The sequence below is a fragment of the Columba livia genome, chromosome 1 (genome assembly GCF_036013475.1).
Source record: "Columba livia isolate bColLiv1 breed racing homer chromosome 1, bColLiv1.pat.W.v2, whole genome shotgun sequence".
NCBI classification, from domain to species: Eukaryota; Metazoa; Chordata; class Aves; order Columbiformes; family Columbidae; genus Columba; species Columba livia.
In genome coordinates this window covers 190600912-190625218 of record NC_088602.1, presented here as the reverse complement: position 1 = coordinate 190625218, position 24307 = coordinate 190600912, and the positions used below count along the sequence as shown (strand labels likewise).

The 24307-nt window shown below is 41.2% G+C and overlaps 1 protein-coding gene across 10 annotated transcripts; it reads left to right on the top strand.

Annotated features, from left to right (window-relative positions):
* The first annotated feature begins 13 nt into the window (after nucleotides 1-13).
* Nucleotides 14-23453, top strand: PANX2 (pannexin 2). Of its 10 annotated transcripts, none has more exons than XR_010469588.1 (6): nucleotides 111-248; nucleotides 2507-2759; nucleotides 7164-7234; nucleotides 10538-10670; nucleotides 11110-11598; nucleotides 18289-18420. XR_010469588.1 is itself a non-coding variant. In XM_065048933.1 (4 exons), the coding sequence occupies exons 1-3, from the start codon at nucleotides 23-25 to the stop codon at nucleotides 20741-20743; spliced, it is 1710 nt and encodes a 569-aa protein (XP_064905005.1). In that variant the 5' UTR covers nucleotides 14-22; the 3' UTR covers nucleotides 20744-20785; nucleotides 21625-21762. The 10 variants fall into 10 exon arrangements, 4 of the variants coding, with proteins under 4 accessions (XP_064905005.1, XP_064905002.1, XP_064905004.1 ...); XR_010469589.1 differs by having other exon boundaries at nucleotides 7164-7254; XR_010469586.1 differs by lacking the exon at nucleotides 2507-2759 and having other exon boundaries at nucleotides 73-248; nucleotides 7164-7254.
* The last annotated feature ends 854 nt before the right edge of the window (nucleotides 23454-24307 follow it).

Here is a 24307-nt window from a genome sequence, read left to right as displayed (position 1 = left end):
AGGCCGCCCGCCGCCGCCGCTTATGCAACACATCATCGATAACCACCCCGACATGGCCACCGCGCTGCTGGCGGGCGAGAAGCTGAAGGAGCTCATCCTGCCGGGGCAGCAGGATGACAAGGCGGGCGCGCTGGCGGCTCTGCTCCTCCAGCTGAAGCTGGAGCTGCCCTTCGACCGCGTGGTCACCATCGGCACCGTCCTCATCCCCATCCTCCTCGTCACCCTCGTCTTCACCAAGAACTTCGCCGGTAAGGGCGGCGGGATGCCCGCAGCGGGCGGGGCGGGCGGGCGGGGCCGCTGGCGCTGACGGGGCGGCCGCCGCCCCTCACCTTCCCGCCTGGGCGGGCGGGGGCAGCCGCGTCGCGCAGCGGCCGCTCCCCAACGGCCACCAGCGCTGAGGGGCGGCCGCTGCCGCTCGCCTGGCGGGCGGGGGAGCGCCTTTCCCGGCGGTGGGGAGCGGAGCCTGCTGCCCCCGCTCGACGCGCAGCCGCGGGGCGCTGGCCGGCAGGCAGCGGTGGCGCGGGGAAGGCTGCGCTGCCCCGCAGCAGCTGAGAGGTGCCGTGGGTGACACGGAGTGCGGCTTTCTGCTCCTTGAGGTGCATCCTGGACAGGTCCTCAGCTGGATCCTGATTGACTTCCAGGCGTTTGTCCTGATGTTAATTCAGGTGTCTCCAGCTAGGGAGAGGCAGGTGCCTTCATGGAGACTGAGACAATGTATGGGGACACAGGCACACTGTGCTTTGCCATATTGTGATAGTGGAAATCACTGGTATGGGTTTCAGTGAAGGGCCTACGTATACAACCAGTAAGTTTTAAAAGCCTGGCTTGATTGCCCATCACCAGCAGGGCAGTGTCCTTCCAGTCTAGGAAGGTCAAGTGTTAATGAGCCTTGAAAATTACTGACTCAGTAAACTGTTAGGACACCTTTCAGGCCATTAGCGCATGTGCAACCATTGTTTTACTTTCTGAAGTATAAGCTTGATGAGTGTAGCTGCCAGTGCATGCCTGCTTTTAAGGTCCCTTGAAGCTTCACACTGAAGATCCACATGAAATTATTAGCGCTTTAATATACAGGACTGATCTGGCGGTCTGTAGCTTGTGAGGCTGGTGGGAACTGGCTGTATTCAGTCAGTCTAAACACACCAGAATCAGGCTCTTGCTTTGCACACTGCTTTGGGATTGACTTCTAGCACTTGCATACCCATAAAACTTGGGATTTTTATGAGGTAAAGTTAAATTACATAGAATAATAGCTGCTTGCAAATGGAGTATTGAGATATTTCTGAATTATAGTCTAAACTTTTTCAAACTAACTTAGATTTTGAAAAATACCATAATATAGAGCAAGACAGCCCCAGTTAATGAGAAGAGCCTCATTTTTTGTGTGGTCATCTGGAGGTTTCTCAAAGAGACCATGTTTCAGGGCATCTCTTCATTGCAACTGAAAGGCAGGATTCAAGGTCACCTTTGGTGATCCTCTGTAGAATGCACACTTTTGGGCATCCTTTCCTCTATTTGGTTTGAAGAGAAGCAAACTAATAAAAAGACAATCCTACAGAAGCTCACAAGAGTGCATACTTATATGTGTACCTTCATACTGTTTGGGATGTACAGGTTTGAACCTCAGCAGGCCTAAAGATAACCTTGGTTGCAGGAAAGGTTGTGCCCCTTCACGTGTGTTCCTTTACATGGTGCGAGCTTCCCAGCAAAAGTCCTTTGACTCACTGCTTGTGCAGACAGCAGTGATTTGATCTATATGAACAAATCCTCTGAGACTGCAGATTGTGGAGGAAGCCTCAAGTCTAAGACACTCAGATTAATACAGTGGATGTCCCTCTGCAAGTGTGAACTGTGGTCCACACAAGTATGTGTGAGAGAGGGAATCTACTGAATTCCTGCATTTGAGTTTATGGCTGTGGAAGACTATTCTCTAGGCTGATGGTTGTGTTCCAAATTTGTTTTTCAGAGGGACCCAAAGTAGTATCCTTTGTGACTGCTGACAGATCATATATGCTCCTTTGACCCAGTAAGATATAGGACAGTAACCTATTGTGTCCTGCCAGGACAAAGCTTACAAGGCAACTCAGAAGACACCCCTATGTCTTTGGAAAAATGTGGGACACCACTTTCCTGTCATGTGATGTCATGTGTTTGTTCATATGGTCTGCAGTTAGAAAAATGAGAAGGAAAAAAAAAGTGAAGATACAGGAGATTGTATAGAAACATTGTAAGGATCTGATGAAGCGAAATAGTTTTGGCTTTGGAGTGGAGTTGAAGAGCTCAGGATTAGTGGATTCAATTCTGCTTCTAAAGTTCAAGAGCAAAACTCCTATTAATTTTAATATGACATGAATCAGGTGTTACTCTGTTACAAAAACAGCATGTGCTCAGACTTCTTTACTACGTCAAGCTTGTCCAGAGTGTGTATACATATGCAGGCACGTCGCAAGAAGAGCCAGAGGCCACGAATGCATTGCAGGTTTTATTTTGGTTACCTCTCTACTAGGGGATCTCCGAAGTCGCACCTGAGCTCCCAGGCAGAGGTGACACAGGCAGGGATGCAGGCGCTGGTCAGTTCAGCCCTGCTGGAAGATCCCTGGGCCTGCTGAGCTCACCTGTATGTCAAGGCTTCAGGCCGGCGCAGCCTCCTGTTCCTTCTCACAACAAAGCAGGAATCTCAGACATAGCGATGAGGTGCCCAGAGTTTCTCACAGGCCTATGTTATCTAACACAGAGGTTCTACTCATCAAGCACACAAGGTCAGTAAAACAATTAGTGTGATGTATGTGCTTTTTCTACAGACAGGTGCAAGTCACTTCAGGGTATTTACATTTAACTAATCTCCTCGCCAAATCTTCCACTATATTCCCATACACAGAGACACTGACAATGGTAATAACAATAGTCCAGCTGGGTACACACTTATTACTGGTTCTGCAGTTTGTATTATGTTTCATCCATACACTGCCATTGATCTTTAAAAAAATCTGTTTGCTTCCTTTGGATACTGCTCCTTGTGTGCAATTTAAATAATATGTATGAAAGTGCAAACTTTGCTGACAAAATTGAATAAGATTCCTGCAACCTCCTTGGCTGTGAATATCATAGTAGCTTCTCAACCTTTGCTTTGGGCCCTTATGTGCATCAGTTACTGCATGAGAATAGGAAATAAAAACTGATGCTTATCATTCTGAATTCTGTTAATGATATCTAGTGCGACCCATGGAAAGCTACCATCATGCCCATAAACTGAGAACAGTCCCCTTTTCTGGACTCTATCCCATTTTATTTAATAAGTGTTGGTAAAGCTGTTGGAACAGTGCTGTGTGCACTGGAGACATGAAAGTGTAGCGATCAAAAAGCAGTGGCTTCTCACAAAGCTTTTTGCTCTGGATTGGATGAGTCTGCATGATTAGTGCACAGAGGAGATAAAAACCTGTGTACTCTCTCATCTACCTTTGAGTTGATCTGCATGGGATCAAGCGTAGCTTAAAGCTAGTCAACAGCAACTGTTCAGTCCAATGCAAGTGCAAGAGCTGCTGGGCTGAGCAGCGTGGCTGTTCCGCCCCGGGCTGTGCAGAAGGCACCTCGGCATCCCAGGAAGCCTGGAGCACACAGGAAAGCAGAGTTCAGCTCCACAACACAAGACTGAGAAGTGTGTGTTATTTATTTAAAATATTATAATTAACCACTTTAAAAATCATTATGTCTGTAGTATAATATATTGCATACTGAATTTTGCCTGTGGGTGGAGATAAAGTTATTTAGTTAATTATGTTGGTTTAGTGCCATGGACAAAGTAATTGTTTAGGTTAATGCATTTGCTATTCATGTAAGTGATTTGTTTGTCCTCATATTGGAGTGTTCTGATCTTTACATCACTTCTGAGAAATTAAATTACAAATTACAGTTTCAGTACCATAAAAGGCAAGACATAATTGTTTAGCAGGTGTTATGCAGATTTTCTGAATAAATCACAATCCAGTTGAACTTAGTGTGTTACAAAAGGCTTTAAATGAGGTACTGGGCTTTTCTTCTATTATGTGTATCATAGAATGGTTTGGGTTGGAAGAGACCTTTGAAAATCATCTAGTCCAACCCCCCTGCCATGAGCAGGGACACCTTCCACTAGACCAGGTTGCTCACAGCCCCCTCCAGCCTGGCCTTGAACACTTCAAGGAATGGGACATCTACAATTTCTCTGGGCAGCCTGTCCCAGTGCCTCACCACCCTCATGGTAAATAATTTCTTCCTTATGTGCAATCTAAAGCTACCCTCTTTCAGTTTAAAGCCATTGCCCCATGTCCTCTTACTATGGGGCCTGGTGAAATGTATCTCTCCATCTTTCTTATAAGCCCCCTTTAGGTACTGGAAGGCAGCTGTAAGGTTTCCCCAGAGCCTTCTGTTTGCCAGGCTGAACAACCCCGACCTTCTCAGCCTGTCTTCACAGGAGAGGTGCTTCAGACTTCTGACCATTTTTGTGGCCTCCTCTAGACTCTTGCTATCAGATCATTCTCATACTGGGGACCGCAGAGCTGGATGCAGTACTCCAGGTGGGGTCTCATGAGGATAGAGAGGTGGAATCACCTCCCTCGACCTGCTGGCCGTGTTCTTTGTTATGCAGCCCTGAATGCTTACAGTGTCCTCACAGTCTGACTCAATGTGGAAAAATGGGCTGTCATCCTTTTGCCCTAGAAATGAATCTGTCACATAACCAAAATTTATTTGGAGATAAATTTTTTTTTCTAAATTTCACTACTAGATGCCAGTGCATTTTGGTGAGATTGAGCTCTCTGCAGAGGGAAGGCATGGGACATACACATCAGTTGGATGTGCCCCTGAGAGTTCAATTCAGGTTGCAAAGGAGTCAGTAAGAGTTTGACTATTGATTTCAGTGGGGATAGGGCTTTACTCTGAAGTAAGATACAATTCTTGCACTGGCCCCTCTTCAGAGAAATGCTTACAGCCTTTCTTTGCATTTCCCAAACTTTCTTTCGTAAGAGTAAAAAAAGTCACTCAGATAACCTCTTACATTATCATTTCTGAGTCTCCCAATTCTCCTTAATGTTTTTCAAGCAAACCAGTGGGATTCCAGAAAGGACAGCCCTAGAAAGTTAATTAAAATAAATCCATGTGACATATTTTTACTGGGCATAAGTTCATCATAAAGTCATTTAGGAGCAATAGCTACCCCACACAAAGAAAGTCCACACAAGCACCCACAAGAGAAGAAAGATTATTGTTTTTCTTTCTAAAATTCACCCAAGAACAGACTTCGTATAAGCCCAGGACATCCTGTATTTAAGAGCCAGCATATATTTGCCTGGAAGATAAAAGGGAAAGTTTTGAAGGTGTGTTTCTCTTGCCCAGTGGATGGATCTATATTTAAGTGTAATTGGTTTTCTGGAGTCATGGAGCTCTCAGCCGTGGTGAAGGTGCCAAGAGAAGCTGGCACAGGCTAAAGGAAACCTCGTTGAGGGAACTTAGTTCGGTTTGCTCTGTTTTCATTTGGAAAATACTGCTTTAAAGATAAGATTTTTTATTATTATTATTTAAATATGACTACCAATGTGTTTGAATTTCTGTCAGAACAGGGGCATGACCCCAATTATACCCTAAATATTATTGGGCCTCTGCTGGAGCACTCATGCAAATGTATAGGCGGTGATTTGCAAAGGTCTCTGCTTATATGTGACTTGTTAAAGGTTTGTTTTCTCATACCTAAAGATACAGAAGCCTGACTTCCATTCCCTAGCAGCTTGAACAGTTAGTTATTCCTAGGCAAACCAGAAGTAAAATGCAACCAATATAAACGGAGAGTTCAGATGTGGTAGTACTGCCCTGTCCCAGTGCAGGAGTAGGTGACTATACCAGGGAAAAGCTGGTGGAGAAGCAAATTGTAAGCCTGTAAGTATAGGTTGTCACTTTCGTCCTTCCATTTTATCTGTGTTGGAGCCTGCCGGATTGTTCCCTTTCCCATAATAAAGGGTTTGGTGTTCTTTGTAATTTTTATTTACTTATTTTTAAATAATGTATTTAAAGTGATTTTGTGTTGAAGCAGACTACCCTTAGATTAATATTTAGTGAAAAAAATGGTAAACCACAAAACTTTAATTCAAAGTTATTAGGCAAGGCTTTAAGATACATAGTTCTAGTCCAGCTACAGTCTGTGTTAATCTTCTGCAGTTGTTTTTAGTGGTGATGTTTCAGTATCTCCTATCAAGGCGTGGTCAGTCTGGGGAGGCATGCATCCAGGTAAAAAGGAGTCGGTCCTTTAATACACCACCTTTTCATTTTCATTTCCTTTCTAAAATGCACTGAATGCAGAACGTTATTAGACTGCAACATTTGTTATCAGTTTGAGTCTGTTTGGTGTTTCGTGTGTTTTTCATCCTTTCCCCTCCCAGTTTTTACCATGGAACAAGTACACACAGACCTCAGCTATAAGTAGTGTGCTCTTGAGTACTTAATACTGGTCCTCACTGGCAAGTGCTGTATTTTACCTCTGTGAGTGGCAATGATGCTGCTGGCAGTGGGCGGCAGCCTTTTGTAGTGAAATATCTCATGGCATTTGCTGAACTTTCAAGACACTGTTGTACAGTCCAGCAGATGGAGATACTTGGCTTTCATGATGTGCTGCTTAGTTTGTGTTGCTTAATGTTTTTACTAAGTGGTTTGAGTACAGTGGTTCAGTGTTGCGCTATGTTCAGTAGCAGCACTATCAGTAGTGTCTTTGAAAGGTTCTCTGTGTAATGGACCAAAGGATGGTGTGTCCCAAAGGAGAATATGTTGCTGTTTCTGTTATGGGTTACCTTCAGGATATTGAAATATTTTAATCTCCAAACTTCCAAAAGCTTTAGGACTGATGTGGCAGATTACAGGGATTACCAAGTCATATTCCTCTTATATAGTGCCTCATGCTTTCTATTCACAGTGAATTATTCTGTCTGTATTGCAGTCATGATTGCTTTTCCCTCCAAAGCTGTTAAATACCAATACTTTATTAAAATAAAGCAAAACAGGCATCCAGCTGATTTTTATACTTCAGTCAAAAGCCAAGCTTTGACATTCTTTTTTTTTTTTTTTTTTTGCTAGGTTTGTAAAGCAGTACCTACAAAATACCAAAGAGTTGCTCATAAATACTGTATTTCTATGTCTCTTAGCAGTTACGTAGCTCAGACCACTACCACTCTTCAGCTAGAAAATTCTCATGAGGAAGTAATGGAAGGAGACAGTAAGTGAAATGACTGAAGGGTCAGTTCAAGTTTTTATGTTTTCTGATCTGTAATCATTTTGTATAAGCAATGCTTAATTCACTGTGTAGTATGGTTATATGCGTGAATTCAATGTCTTTTTATGCATTTCACCCTACAGTATGTTTGAAACAGTATATGTTGAAGATTTCTTTATAATAAGATAGAGTTTTATTTTGTATTTCTGGTCAGCTTTTCTATTTTATATTTCTGTTTCAAGTTGTGGGCAGCATATTTACACATGCTCACTTACATGATTTATCTATTAGATGGCTTTTGAGCTTCTTTTCCATTTTTTCTTTTTAACTGCACTTAAAGCTACATATAGTAAGAAAGTGAAGATGATGTTTTTCCAAGTGATTATTGTTGCTGCTAAGAGTACAGGGCCAGATTGCTTTATGTACATGACAACACCAGTGCGGAAATTTGTTCTGAGGTGGTATTAGCTGTGATAGAAGAATTGAAGGAGTGTCTCAGTACCACTTGTGTTTAAGTGCTTTCCTGTCATGTCTTTCCAAAAAGAACTGAAATAGTACAAGCAACCACAGGCTGGCTGCAGTTCAGCCACTGGCTGTTTGCACTTCTTGATGGAATTTTTCCCAGTGGGTAAGGGCAGTTCACACACACAAGGTGCACCCAAGATACGTGAGCTGGCTTTCCATGAGTTTTGGTCATGTAAAGATTTGCAGTTATACAGTTGAATGTTAAATAGAAAGGTAATCTTGAGGCGGTGCATGAGCCTTGCAGGTAATCATTCCACTGCAGTTCCTAGCGGCTACAGATATTTTTCTGTCATGAATTCCATTTCTCAAACTTCATTGACACAGACACATCATCCTTTTTTCATATGAAATTTAATGACCCTGTTAGCACTATTAAATCCTTCATCTTCCCAAGTGTCATGTGTGTGAAGAGGTCTAAAACGTGGATGAGATTTAGCTTAGTACATGTTTTCAGATAACAACAATTTGAACAGATGATCAAAAATATCTTTGTTTGAGCTACTTAACTCATTGATCTTAGTCAAGAGGAAACCTTGTGAATAAATAATAGTAAGGTCAAGGCTCTTTTTCAAAGCTACCCTGAAGTATTTTGAAGCTTTATTTCTCCATAAATGGGATAGAAATTATGCATCCATGATCTAGAAGAAATCTAAGTTTTTACTGTTTCTTAGAACTGCAAAACTCTTCAAAAGGAATCCAGATCATCACTGAGCTCCTTGGGTTCTGTCAGCATTAAGAATTACTGCAGTGGGCACCTTCAGTAGGTGTACGTGTGTGATTACAAAAGCTGAATAATTTCGCAGTAGACTGGCATGATTCTTGTAGAAGGTTCCGTTTGTTTCCCATGATACAGGATTTATTCTTAGAAAAATACTGAAATCAGTGCAGATATTTCCATCACCGGGGTTTTGTCTCAGGCCTATATTAGTCTTGCATTTGAACTGGGAAACACAGCAGTTCATTACAAGAGCAAGCTTTGGGGATTTGTTTGCTTCTCTTCGCTGGCACCATACCTGTCATGCAGTTACCAGAGCGGCAATGCAGCCAGTGCTAGGATGTGTGGTGTGTTTTTTGCAGCTTAGAGCTCACTCAGTGACTATTTTTGTAGCATTTTGATAATAATACCAAAGTAATTATTTCAGCATTTCGAGGGTGAGGTGCCTTATCTTGTGTGGGATCCGTGACCTGTTCAGGAGGGCAGACCTCCACACTGGGGCTGGCAGAGACCCTGGGAACCCTGGGAGGCTGATTCTCCTGTCTCTGTTGTGACAGATCAGAACAGTTCTGACGCTTTACCAAACTTCATGGAGGAATCAGTTTTCCAAAAAGCAGCAGACCAGCCATCTCTGCCTTCTAAATACTATCTTATTAAAATAACATAATTACTATTGGCATTTTTCTTCTCTTTCAATATGAAATTTTCTGGATGCTATGTTAATGTCAAAAAGTACTTAATACAAGGCATCTTTTTAATTTCTAGTCATTAAATAACAATAAAGCAGTAGAACAGACCTGCTGGTTCCTGTTGCTTCTTGTGTTTGTATTTTGCACTTGACTCTGGACTTAAGGGGCCACCCTTATCTATGTTTCATCAGTATCACTGAATTTTCATAATTCATTTCACTTTGGCATTTACATGTTCTTGCAGTTTACTTTAGGTGTTACTCTAGTCCACATTACCATAGTGTCTGGGTGCTTGTGCAGTTGCTTTGGGGTTCCATCTCTAGAGGGGAATTTTTTAACTGCCAAAAATTTTTTTTTGATCTTTGGAAAACACTAAAACACTTATTTTCACACATTCCTTCTATGCAGAAGATCTGTACATCACCAAAATCCAACTCACCTCCTCATGTAAGCACTACGTTTAGAAGTAAATGTTATTCAGATCTCTTTTTTAGGACTGTCTGCATGGCCAAATTTCGTTAACTGTATTTTGATTAATACATCATTTTAAATTCAGATCTAACCTTCCCTCAAATCTTAATATAATACAAAGAAACATTATAATACAGAAACACACCTCTATGTACAAATACAAGCATTGTAATTTCCTTCCAGGTGTTTTCTGTGTTCTCACAGAGCTCTCTTGAGCACAGGAAGAAATGCTTCTGGTGATGTTAAACAGTGCGGTCACTATGAATAAGCTCTTTCCAATGGCATCACACCGCATGGCCATCACACAGTGGTGGTAACTCACTATTGAGGAAACATTCCTGTGTAGGAGCAGTTTAGGGGATTTCATTTAGGTGTTTCTGCACCTACCACATAACTGTTGCCATTTCTGGAATAACCTCCAACAGACTTCCAACATATCATCCAAGCAGGAGTAGGTATTATATCCGTGTCTCCTGAATAACCTGGGCAGGCATTACAAATCTTTAAGCCTCAGATTGCTCTAAGTGAACTTCAGCATACCAGCTAATTTTAGAAGAGCCAATGTTTATTACATACAGAGAATATAGTTCTCTAAATTTATCTATACAGTAGGAAAATGCATTACTAATATACTGATTCTGCAGATCCAAAATATATGCAGTTCAAGCAGCAGTCTTGCAAGGAAAAAAACCCTTAATTGTAAATACAGGGACACCTGCTGCTGCCCTTACATTGCAGTTACTGCTGTAGGGAACCCTTACCTGTCAGTCTTTGAAACTGCTTATCAACATCTCACCCATTATGACTAATTGTTGTAGAGTGTAGGCCCATAAAACTTAATAGCAGCAGTGGTTTCCTGTCTCATTTCTTCAGGGACTTTCTTTTCAAGATTTTTTTCTTAAACAGGACAAGTGGTTTCAGAGAGTGGGCAAAAAAGGCTATACCTTACCTTGTTGAGCATGGAGAAATTGGTACCTTAGGAAGACTTCATGGGCATGGAACCTATATTCAGATTTGGAAAGAATATTCCCTAAGAAAGGTAAAGGTATTGTCCTTTTGTTTTGATAAAAGTAATAATTCTTAATAATTAGCTTGCTAAGTTAAGGCTTAGTTTGATTAATGTTTTCTTATTAATATGAGTAAACTCAGTGAGTTAAATAGGAATGTATGTCTACAGTTGATGCACCGAAGTAATTTCAGGAATCCATCCTCATGTATGAATTTCTAACCTTTAAATACCCTTTAAATAAAGTAGTTTAAATAAACCTGTTAAATTAAGGGAATTGTTTCTTCGGCTGTGAATTGGTTTGAGTATTAGCCACCATTTGTTAAAATCACATTTAAGTAGAGAGTTACATAATCCTAGTGGACTGTGTGACCGAGATGGAAAACAAATATACCGTTTAGATAATGTTATACTTCATTAGACTACATTTTCAGCTTCAGTAACATGAATGTTTTTTGTTCTTTTTTTCCAGAGAGAAGAGGATCCAGGACATTTCTTCTTTTCCATTTTAAAAATGCTGAAAAACTACTAAATAAATTATTTCTGTTTCTCAAAATAAACAGTTTGCTACCTGCTTTCTTGTGCAATCCTTTTAGAACCCAAGATTAATGATGCATGTGTGTCTGCTTGCACGTATGTGACACAGTGCAAGGACAGCAGTATGATAAGGACTACCCTTGTCAAATACTGGCATTTATTGCTGAATTCAGGGAGTTCTCATTTATCGTGGCTGTTAGAAACTTGTGTTCTGGCAACTGCTGGGCAGGGAGATACAGAGGTTCTACCTAAACACTGAATTCCTCCTTAGAGTCAAGTGGAGAGGACTGTACAAGAGTGCTTCAGAGAACTTGACTGGAATGCCAGATTTTCTTCATAAGCAGGTTGGGCATCAGCATGAGGATGATTTAGCAGCCCTCTTCAGAGGGCAGAAAGCCACTTGCCAGGAAGCACTAGGCCCAGGGTGAGTCTGTAGTATATGTAACTCAGTAAGTATACTTGCCAGCATACTTACCTGATGGTTAACTCAGGTCTCCAGCCTGAGGGTTTAGGTGCTTGTCCAGGAGCTGGGAGATCCAACAGCACCTGAGCACCACTTCTGCTGCCTGTGCCCACTGTAGGGCCATGGTGGTCAGGCTAATGTTTACTTCTTGATCCTCAGAGAATTTTTTGCACAAGAAGCATATTTACCTTTGCATAGCAAGCACAAGAATTTTCATCTCCTTTACTTTTTGAATTCTATCTTCTAAAAACTGGGATACGTCTTTTTCTTTTTTTCTGTCTGCTATTAAAAAATTGTGCTATTCCTTCTGCATTACTGAATTATTGCACTAGAATGCTAAAATCATACAATTCAGTTGGAAGATTAATGAGGTGTGTTTTCTTTTTGCAGAGTAAATTCTAAAAGCTAGAGGTCACAGGAGACATACACAATTTATTATTATGATTTATATTTTGCTTTGGGTGAATATACATTTTTTCAGTGGGAATACAGTAGGTGTGAAGTCATTTGCCCCTTTATATAGGGGCATATATTGTACATTACTAGTATTTTCCTTTCTTTTTAATAACCAAAAGCGTTAGAGATGTGTCATCCATATTTATTTAAATAACTTTTTCTCATAATAATATTTTAAAAGCTTGAAATTGACTCCTCTACAGTATCAGTTCTTCAAAGAGCGATGCACATGCCAAATGTTATGCACTGTGAGCAATCCTGTTGGATTCAAAGGAACAGCCCAATGCACGAAGTCACTTAAGTCTTTTTAGGAGTAGCTCTTAATTTTTTACAGTGTTGAAGACAGAGAGATTGGCATTGTTATCTTTATTTTGAAGGGGCAAATGAGTGTTTGGGTTAGATGCAATTCAATCTCCCACGAAGACACATAAAAAATTTGCAAAGGTAGTGCAGAGTGAGATGTATCTGCCAGCCTCACCGCGTCTTCCTGACAGTGTCATTTCTGCGTCCTGTATGCTAGCTCACTTTTTTCTTTGCAAGGTTTGTATTTTATAGATAGGCAAATATGCACCCATATGCTTACACACACACACACACACACACACACACACACACACACACACGCCTCCCTGGTGAGCTGTGCTGTTGATACCTCTTCCTTCAGTTGAGGTGCAGGGCTGGGGCCTGAGCTCTAGCTGCTGGCATTGCAATGGTAGCCATCTAGCCATGTCTTATCTGATGCGTTCCTAGTGCAACTGGCCATTGCATTCATTATTGGAAATGGCCGTTTCTCAAAACTGAAAAAAATTACTTGTGCATGAATCTGCCGTTCTTGCTGGACATGACCTACAAAAACACCAGATTACCTTGAGGGCAATCAACCATGGGAGCAGGTTGCACAGACAGCTTATGTAGTCCTTGTCTTTAGAGGTTTTCAGAATGTCAAAGGCCTAATCAACCTTGACCCTACTTTGAGTGGGGCATGGGACTTGCTAACTTTTGAGGTTCCTTCCAGCTTTTCTACTGGTAACGCCATTTCCAGATCTGAGATTCATTTTTGCAGGGGGGAGTTTCACACAGGTTCTAGCCCCAAACCTCAGCACTCCAGCTTCTTGCTTGAGGAATTTCAGAACTTATAGTATTATGTTTCCTGTGTGAAATTAAGCAGGATTTTTTTACCTAACATATTTTCATCCCTACCACTTACAGCCTGACAGACAGTGTTTAATTCAGGGCCTCTTGAAGAGGGCAGTTGAATGTATGCTGAAGTTAGTGGAGGTTGGGGAACCACTGGAAGGAGGTGTCTGACCTTGAACTGGGAGCAGCAGGAATGGAAGCCTGTGCCTGCAGGAAGCCCGCAGGCATTCCTTGGAACCTTTACCAACAGGCAGCAGACTTGGTGGCTCCTTTTGCCTTCACTCCTTTCCATACTGTTTAGGTTCTTTGTAAAGAGTTTTTTGGGCAGAGCCCTTCATCCCTCTCCCTACCCTGGCTATCTTCTCACAACCATGTTCACTCTTTCATTCCCCTGAAGTGTGACCTTTGTACCACAATACTTCCTGCAAGTCATTTTTCTCCATTTAAGTAGTACTTAAACTGATAGGGTGAGATGGTACAGAATAAAGCATGTGAAAAAAATTAGCTGTCAAGTATTTAAATTTTTCAAATGACATAATCAATTATATTACAATTCTGCATTGATTATTAAATCTTCTTTGCGTGCCCAAAAAATATAGTGAGATGTCTCTCATACCTTATCCATAAGACTGGATTTGTGGACTTCTATAAGCTGCTTACATGCACAGTGAGCAGAATAAAATGTGTTTGTGTATGACTGTTGTAAACATCTGATGTAGTCCTCCTATGGTCATCTAATAGCATCAAAAAAAAGGAAGCTAAGCTTCCCAGTATGCATCTTTATACTCAAGTTGGTGTAACGTAAAGTATATTATACTTTATGGCATATTAACACAGAGGACTTTTTCCCAATGTAGTAATTCTTTCTGCACAGCGTTGGCACAGGGTTATTTAGTCTCTTAAAAATTATTCAAAAGGCACAATTCCCAGGAATGTGGGTAAGTATTACTGAAGGCAGGACTTTTTCTTAGACATTCCTATTGTTTTTTTAATCTGAAACTGTGTTGAACTTGGTGGTCTGGTATGCGATTAACACATTTGTGCAGGTGGAACTCAGGTCAGACATTCAGATTTCAAACTTACTGAGATTTTTCTCTGAGCATCAGAACTAAAAATCTTGCAGTAAGCACATCACATTTAATGCAAAAAAGTTGAGTTCGGTATTCCAACCAACAATAACATTGGCAGGTTAGTTATCTTACTATTTTTCTTGCCTTTGATACGAATGCATATGTGTGCATGTCCACCCTGACCCATATTTTCATTATTGTTTGGAATTGGCAAAGCATTCTTTTGGAGATTAAGACCTTGCTCTTGACTTTTGGTAAGAGTTTCTGTCTTCTGGGCATACAAGAATGTAGCTGTCCAGGAGCGTGGAGGGATGGATTATATTTATGGGCTTACGCCTACACAGTATTGAGAACACAACCAACCCATTCAGCCATAATAATGGTCCCTAAGCTTTTAAAAAAATTTCCTTACAGCATCTTACTCTATTGTCTTTTCCCACACAATTGAGCAGTTACACCATACACAAGTAAACTGTAGAGTCTTGGGAAAAAGCTGCATTTCGTGGTGGCTGGAGTGCTTGCTAAATTGCTTGAGGCTTTTCAGAGTGAAATAAGAATAAGAGTAGAAACTTTGTGTATTTATGAATATAAAGTTAAAAGCAAGTACATGTTTTTATATTACATGATCTAGTGTCAGAGCTATGATTTTAACACCCTTACAGCCTTGTTTTTAGGGCTACTTACCTATCAGGAGGATACTATAAAATAAAAACATAAATCTGTTGTGCCTTCTTGAAACTGCATTAAGTAGGGCTCTCATGGCTACAGTGAGCTGTGTGTGTGAGAACAACTTGTTACTCCCCCATCCTCATCAGATCTGCATGTTAAGACCCAGCTAATGCCATATTTCATAACAAATGATCAATTATTGACATGGCGCTTTTCTTTTTCATTTATTCCTGATTGACATAGATTGCAGTGAGGAGAAACGGGGTTACTCTACTATGATGGGATCAAACACGTTTGTGGTGTTAAATGCCAGGCTGAATGCAAGGTGAAGTGGTGCCATTGTCTTAGAAGGAGCATTGACAAAAGCCAACTCAAATCCATGGCCGTCTTGCTTGGCAGCCGCTTGTGAATGAAGAGAAAGAAGTTCCTCCAGGCGACAACTAGAATAGCCTTTTGCTTTGAATCATTTTCCTGTGCTGAGAAGGTTAAGCTGAATTCCCCCGTGAAGTAACTTTACCAAAATTAGTAGCATTCACTTATGATGAGTATGGCTCAATCATATTGGAAGATACAGTTTGAATAAAATTGCATTGTAACCCCACTGCCCCCACTTCAGTCAGTTATAAGAAACTCCACTGGCTTCACTGAGAGTTGGGTTTTATCTGAAGGGTCTTAGAATTTACATGACATATAATGAAAGTCATGCCAACTTAACAAAGATGCAAAGAAAATATTAGACTAGCATCAATAAATTAACAAAATGTTAAATTAGAATGGGACACCATGCTCAGCTATCCCAATAAATCAGAGATGTCTCATGAATTACCAGGTAATGGGAGCAGTTTAAAAAATGTAAACTGATACTCGCTTTCTTTACCAGCCTAGGCAGCCCCATTTTTGAAGTAGCCTCTATTGAAACTGGAGTTGTGAAGCTCTTCAGGTTTTTTTCACTGAAGCAGTGGCACTGAACAGCATGCAGAGTTAGTCTCTAAATGATCTGCCCAACATAAATGTCAATGTTAAGACATTTTTATTTGTTTCTTCTTTTTTTTTTAATTTTATAAAATAAACATACATTTGATTGTTGTTGTGTATGTACGATTTTGGCAGAAGTTACCTTAGCTTTCGGGTCTCAGTGAAAAGAACCAAAGAGACCTGTTCACAGTTTATTTGGTCGTGGTAACTGATACATGAATCCAAAAATAATCCTTACAGATGATTCGTGTGAGTAGTTGTTGCTGTCTTCCCAAATATTCATGGTGTTGGTACCTAGGAGAAAGGAACCCATATGTTTCACAGGAAACCAGGTTTCATATTGGCAGGTTTTACTGAGCTTAGGGACACTTAATTCAAAATTTTTCTGCTTATGAGAAACACACCATGTTTTTTTGCCTTTTTTTTTTCCCATGGGAACATTTTCACATAGGAATCTACTTTGTCTCCTTGGAAATCAAACAGTAAAACTTTGATAGTAAGAGTTGTAATTTTTTATATGCATCCCTTCATGGGTAGAGTTGGGAGGGCATGTGATTACTGAAAACAAGAGAGTCTGAGCATTTTTCATGTAACACAGGGCTGTAAATACACAGAAAAAGCCTAAATGGGAGGCTGTGTAACATTTGAGTGCTTTAAGATCTCCTCTGAAGTAAGTTAGATCTTTTAAAATTGTCTTCAAAAGTGATTTTAAAGAATTTGCAGGGCTTACTCACTTTACACGCTGTCTTGGGTGGCATCATTTATTTTAGTAGCTCTGTTTAAATTGGTTGTATTTTTAGGAAACAGTCCAAACAATTTTAGTGCAGTCCTCAGCAAGTAGATCTCTGTGGGTCACAGGAGAGGTTTACACCTCACCATTTTACCAGAGAACTAGTAACTGCTTTTGACTTGCTTGCACATGAGAAATAGGTGGTCAAGTAAAGACTCCTCTGTCAAACGAAAAGGGTTAGGGAGTTTTGCCTGCCTATTAATTTTTAATATTGTATTGTTATCAAATGACATAATATTTTGGTTTTTCTCTTCATTATTTGTATGATTAAGAGAACAGTGCCACCACTCTCTTCCAGTGAGCTGTTCTCGATCTGAATTGTAGACTGCAAGCTTGGTGTTCTTGAGCGATTCTCAGTTCAAGAAAACATGCCTTCTTCCTATGGGTCTCATTTTAGGAAGTTTTTCAAAGGTATACCAGAACCCTGTAAAATATATTCCCTTTGTTCTACATGCCAAAACATGAAACTATGGGCTTCCTCTTTGAAGAGGGTGTTTTGCTACTGGTTGTTGTTCTTTGCACAGTTAATATTATTCCAGCTTTCACAAGTTTTTCTATCTTACTTTAATGTATTGCTAGAAAAATATAATTGTATAAGAACATAACTTATCTACTGGGTGAAGACAGAAGTCCTTTTAGCCCAATATCCTGTCCCTGATGGTGGCAAAAAGCAAATGCTTAGGAAGGACAGTTAAAATAGAAGTATGCTGTTACTTCTTTTGATAAATCCTTCAACCCTCCAGCAGCCTGGGGCTTAAACATGTCCTAAAAGAAAATTTGCATCTCTGTCTGTCTGTTTAGTAATCCTTGCTGCACTTTTTCTTCCATTACTTTGTCTGTTTGCTTGCTTGATTCACAGTATTTGTTTCTTCCACAATACTGTATGGCATTTAGTTGCACATTGTATAAAAAACAATGTTACAGTTTCAAATGTAGAATTAAATCTTCATAGCGATAAATACAGTTAGGACACCAGATTCTGTCCTGGGCAGTCACACTGAAATTCAAGAGTGTTAGCTGGGTGGGATACAGCTGACTGAACGCTTCTGTGGCTTAAGTTTCAATTTTTTCTACCATATCCCAATGAGTAGACTTTGTTAATAAGGATTAAAAACATCGCCTTCAACTACATGTAACTTTTTTTCTATTTAGAAGAACATTTAGCTGGGTTGAACATTAAATTTCACCTGAATGAGCCTTTCAGCATTTGCCCATAATATCCTCAGCTACTGTATAGTGGTTATTTGGTCTTTTAGCTTTAGAGAGTTCAGGTCACAGTTGCTTAGCATATTGTTCTCAGAGAGATAATTAAACCAAAATACATATTTCTTGCTGACATTTCTAGCTCAGGTTCATTCTAAAACTTCCAGGAAAATAGTTTTGCTTGGAGGCTTGTGAAGATGTGTTCAGGCTGGGCTGTCTATGAGACATGGAGAGCTTAATGGTCATGTAAAGATACAGTAAAATAAAATTGATATAATTTGAAATGTTTATTTTCCAGAGCTCCTTTTGTAGGTTAAATGCACAGCAGTGACTTTTCTCTCTGTTATACAGAGGAGCCAATATACTGTTACACACCACACAACTTCACCCGCGATCAAGCCCTGTATGCCAGAGGATATTGTTGGACAGAATTAAAAGATGCCTTGCCAGGAGTTGATGCCAGCCACTGGCCCTCCTTGTTTGAGCATAAGTTCCTACCTTATGCACTGCTGGCTTTTGCTGGGATAATGTACATTCCAGCTCTGGGCTGGGAATTTCTCGCCTCCACCCGACTGACTTCAGAGCTTAATTTTTTGCTTCAGGAGATTGATAACTGCTACCACCGTGCAGCTGAAGGGCGGGCACCAAAAATAGAGAAACAGATTCAGTCCAAAGGCCCGGGGATCACCGAGAGAGAGAAGAGAGAAATCATTGAGAATGCAGAGAAGGAAAAAAGCCCTGAGCAGAACTTGTTTGAGAAATACCTGGAAAGAAGAGGACGAAGTAACTTTTTGGCTAAGCTTTATCTTGCGAGACATTTGTTCATCATCTTTTTAAGCATCATACCGATTACATACTTATCTACCTACTATGCGACACAGAAGCAAAACGAGTTCACGTGTGCATTAGGAGAGCCTCCAGACAAAACGAGCAGCTCCAAATTGCACATCAGAGTGAACTGCAAACTGCCATCTGTCCAGCTCCAGCGAATTATTGCTGGTGTGGATATCTTTCTTCTCTGCTTTATGAACTTGATAATCCTCATCAACTTAATTCACCTCTTCATATTTCGTAAGTCCAACTTCATATTTGATAAACTGAACAAAGTTGGAATAAAGACCAAGAAACAGTGGCAGAAGTCCCAGTTTTGTGACATCAATATTTTGGCCATGTTTTGTAATGAGAATCGGGACCACATAAAATCTTTGAACCGCCTGGATTTTATCACAAATGAAAGCGATCTTATGTACGACAATGTGGTACGCCAGCTGCTTGCGGCGTTGGCCCAGTCCAATCACGATGCCACTCCAACCATGCGTGACTCAGGGATCCAAACAATAGACCCAAGTGTTGATCCAGCAGACATCGACGCTAATGAGCAGCTCATCATTAAGAGGCCAAGGAAGAAGATGAAATGGATCCCGACTACCAATCCCCTTCCTCAGCCCTTCAAGGAACAGTTAGCCATTATGAAGGTTGAAAACCATAAACCTGAAAAACCGAAGCCTGTGCGGAGAAAAACAGCAACAGACAGCCTTATCGCTCCTTTGTTAGAGTCTGCTGCAAAAACCTCACAGCAATCGGCCACTCATAAACCTGAGCCAAACGCCATCCCAAGCACAAGCAGTGAAAAAAAACACACGAGGCACTTTTCCTTGGATGTTCATCCATATATACTTAGTAGCAAAAAGCCGAAGCCAGAGATTCCAGCCCTCCCCTCGATGCCTACGTCAAAAAGCCAAGAGGGTGGATTTTTAAACCAGGAAGAGAATGTCGTAGTACACGTTACCTCCTCTCTCAAAGGTACAGTATGCCATAATGCCCATACCAGGTCCACAGACCATCATTTGCGTAGCGATATTCAAAAACTAAAAGCTTATCTGAACTGTTTGACCTACCTTACTAGATTTTGGGATAGCTAATAATCTTAGGGCTTGCAGGCCTCAGGAAGAGGGGTTGTCTCTCTTTATCGGTCATATGGAAGATAAGCATTATTACAGGTAGAGCGGTATGAAACGGCCCGCAGGCTGTTGGTGCAGGTAGTTTTTCAAATGTAAGCAGATTTTCACAATTCCGAATGTGGTCATGCCTTGCCAAGAAAATGAGAAGGGTTTGGCCTTCACAATACCCTTTGTGCTCTACCAGCACCTGGCTCTTCTTAAACCTGCCTAATTTTCAAGTCATATGGAAATTCCCGAGCCATGATTCTGACCAGTAACAGCCACTTCTTAGGAGTGTGTGAAAAACTGCTCTAATGGCAGTTAAAGCTCCATGTAGAAAAAATTCTCATTAACTACCAGTTCTTAGGGGTTAGCATGTGTTTGTGACCTGGGAAATCACAACTGGGATCATTGGTACTGTTCCTTATGCAAGACATGTTTTAAATTGCCCTTTGTCTCATGTGGACCAGAAGATGGATGGTCTGAAGTGTAGGTGCCGGCTGGGGATTGAGGATTTCTGCCATTCCCCTCCTGTGTGGCCTTGCAGGAGACGGTCTTTCTGTGCCTCAGTTCCCAGTGTGTGTCTTGGAAATCCCGTCCCTTTCTTACCTCAAAGGAGTGTTTCAATTGTATCAATAGTTGTTAGGTACTGGAGAGATGGGGAAAGCCATGTGAGCACAGAGAAAATGACAGATCATTAGATAAACTGATAGACAGATAGGTATCTTCTTGTTTATTTTTGTAAGCTACTGACATAAGAAAGAAGCACAATGCAGTTGAAGTTACAGAAAGATTTGTACATACTTAAAGCAACGGCTCTCATCTCATTACAAGCTAAGACCTCCCTCTGGGCTTCGACAGACTGACAGCTACCGTCACCCCACTGCCCAGCAAAGAAGTGATTTGAGGTATAAAAGTTTCTGTCACTTCCAAATCCTTATGCTCCTTAGAGCCCTCCAACTCCCCACTGTGCATGTGAGCTATTCTACAGCATTCCTTATCCAGTCACCTGCTCTGATTTCAACTCCTCAAAACTACTGGGGTTTTCTGGTCTCAATTACTTTCATCTAAATTAGTGCTTGAATATTTTAAGGGCAAAAAATAATTAATGTAGTTTTGGGGCTTTGTTATTCCCCATTCCCATTAAAAATTTTCAGCTTTGCTTTTGAGTTAGACCTACATTGCAGTCCATCAGGTAAGGTACACTTATAATTTCTGGAAAGAGACATCAGTTAATGTCAAATTGCTGAGTTCTTTCTAAAGACAAGTGGCTTACAATGTGTAACCACTGTTTTTTCCCATTGAAAATATCAGTGCTTTTTGTATTCCATCCTGTGGATTTCAGCATTCATAATGTTTGTCAAAACATTAAGTCATAACATATATAAAACACCTGCCAGACTGTAGAGGAGAATAAAAGGTTCTTTTCCGTTGTTTTTTTGTTCATTTTATGAAAGTGCCATTCACATAAGGAAGCATGAGCATGCGTAAAAAAGCAAGATTTACAAAACCCATTTGTTGTTTGTCCTGTTTCCCTGAGCTTACCACCCTGTTGTTTTGAAACAGTCCTGTTGGATTTCTCAAAGCGTCCCAAGAAAATTCATTTTTGGGTCCACTCCTGCTCCCACTGAAATCAGTGGCAAAACTGCCAGTGACTTTTATTGGTTCAGGACACTGCTGTGTGATGGACTGGAAGGGTGAGAGACGACTTGTGTTTGTTTTAACTGGCTCTTTGGTTTTCTTCTAGACACCCCTCATCCTGCAAACGAGATCCTGTACTCATCCGAGACATGCAGAACTGTGTCTGCTGCCGGGGCTTTTGTCACATGTAACCACAACCACATAGCCACCACTGCTGCTGCCACCAGTATGACTTTGAACCAGGTCAAGCCCGAGCCGACACCTGCACTGAACTGCAACCCAGCCCACCCTTTGCTGCACATCAACACACTGTACGAGGATCACGAGGAGGAAGTTTCAAACGCAATAGACAATGGTATCCACTCACCACCTGACACGGGGGAAATTCTCTCCATCCCTACCCCAAAGCAGATAAGATTGGCCACATTTGATGAACCAATGGCAATCGTGAGCTCGGTGGAGTACTGAAGACCCCGGGCTGCAGAGCTGCGCCATCGTGGCCAGGCCCAGACCACTGCAGTGCGGGCCGTGGTCCCCCCAACGATGCAATTCACCGCATGAGCATGGAGAGTTTTCACACAAACTGTAGCTTCTGGTAATAACACCAAACGGTCTTTCAGGATGACATCATGAGCACTGTCAGTCGTGTGCAAAATAGAGTAAAGAAAATCTGGTGGGAATAGACCTTTCACGCGAAGACAACCATTAGCTCTAGCTCTAAACTATAGCTTCCTGATTTAAATTAGGATTAGCACAATTTATGAACTTTAAGAGTCTGATGGCATGCCACAGTAATTTTAGTGAGTGTTTAAATCCTTTGCATTCAGAATCACTGATCAAAGTTAAAACAACGTGGAGGTGAGGTATACTTTTGTAATGGCAGCAGTTAAATAAGAGTTTTTTTCTAAGCAGAGAGGATTTTTTTCAATTCAGGATTATGAAAAAGTTATATGCAAGCAAAATTTTTGTTTGTTTGTTTCTTTAGCTCACTAATGTTGGCCTTGATGGAGACTTAGCTGAAAGGGCCTTACTACCACCAGCATTTAAGTGCAAAAAGATTGATGCCCTCAGTCTCTTGCATTTATAAATGAAAATACCTGAGGTATGTCCCGCCCTTCAACAGGTTTTTGTGTTTGATGGAAGATGATGAAATGAAGAGTTTATTTTTTTAAATATATTTTACCATGGAAAAAATTACTTTAATAACTTTTCAAACCAGGTGTTGCTTTTAACAAAATGTGTAGAAGAGAGTCATTGTAGCTGCTTATTTTTTCATAGTGTATTTATAAACCAGGTTAGAAACTTTCATGGGTGCTTCACTGATACGAAAAATCTTACGAAGGTCATCACAAAATAACTTACAAAATATGAGACCAGCAAAACTGTTTTCAAATAACACACAGTTAAATAAGAATATGAATTTATGTCTGCAGGCTTGGCTAGTCCTTGATTCAGCCATGGCTGTCACTGAAACGACTCGTATGTCTAAAGCTAAGCACACACTGAAATGCCTTTGCTGGATCTGGGCTCTAGCGTGGGCAGACAATAATCCTGCAGTATGTGCTGTCACTCCGATTCAATATTTGCCTTCCTTCGCTCAAAGCACATCTTCATGCCCATCTTCCTATAACTACGGTATGTGTGATTTAATAGAAAACTCTAGTATAACTAAACTAAAACATCTATTAAAAGTGTATCATGCAATAACCATTCTCAGCAAAATTATAGTGAAGTGTTAAAATAATATTCCTAGCTGCGTTCGGAATTATGGACTATGTGTTTGCATCGAAATTATGTGTAATGGTAGAAAAAATATGCAGCACAAATATGGGACTGAAATCTTGAATTTATTTTTAATTTATTACCTCAGACATGGATATATGATACCAATATTTAATGAAAATAGCACTGAAAATAAATACCTATTATTCTGAATAGTTTAATGTGTACTACTTCCTAGCTTAGTTACGTGCAAGTGGGATTTTATTATAAGCAGTAGGTGGGACATGTAAAACCGCCATTCCCTCCTACATTACTTCAGTTATGCCCAAACTTTACGGCCTGAACAGCCAAACACCAAAAAGGCAGCAAGCCACGGGACATGAGCCGCAGGTGGGAGGAGGACCTGTCTTACACCCCAGAGTGTCGGGGCATTGTGGAGCTGATGTGGCACACAGAGCTGGGCCCGGGACAGCTGTGAGACGCTGGCTGCAACGGCTCCTGCTGCCTCGTCCCCTGCCAGCCCTGGGATGTCAGCGTTCCCCACAGCCCAAACCAGCACAGCAGGTGTGGGGCAGCTGTGCCATGGGCAGGGGTTGGAGCTGTTCATACCCTGCCCGTGTCTCCGGGGCCGTAGGTTGGTCACCCCTCTTTTAACCCACTCAAAGACAAGCTGCAAGGTGTTCAGTACCACTGGCTGTGTGACTGATAAACTGGTGCGACTTTCTAAATAACAAATCTGCGCCTGTGTAGTCAGGGCCTCATTCCCCCCCAGGTGCAGGAGGAAGCCCTCTGCAGCCGTGGAGTGGAGCTTCACTCGTGACAGGACTGCAAGCAAGGTTCCTGCCCAGCCTGATGGTAACTGCCATCCATCCAGAGTCACCTGAAGGCATCGAGACTTCAGAGGTGAGCCACGTGCCCCACTACAAATGCTGCCTTGCTGAACTGAAAGAAAAATGTTAGTGCCCTACTCACTGAGAGAAACTTGCCTAAACTGGAAGACTGAAGATGAGTAAGATGAGACACAGCCTCATTTTTAAATGTCTCTTTAGTCTGACTCACATTAGCAT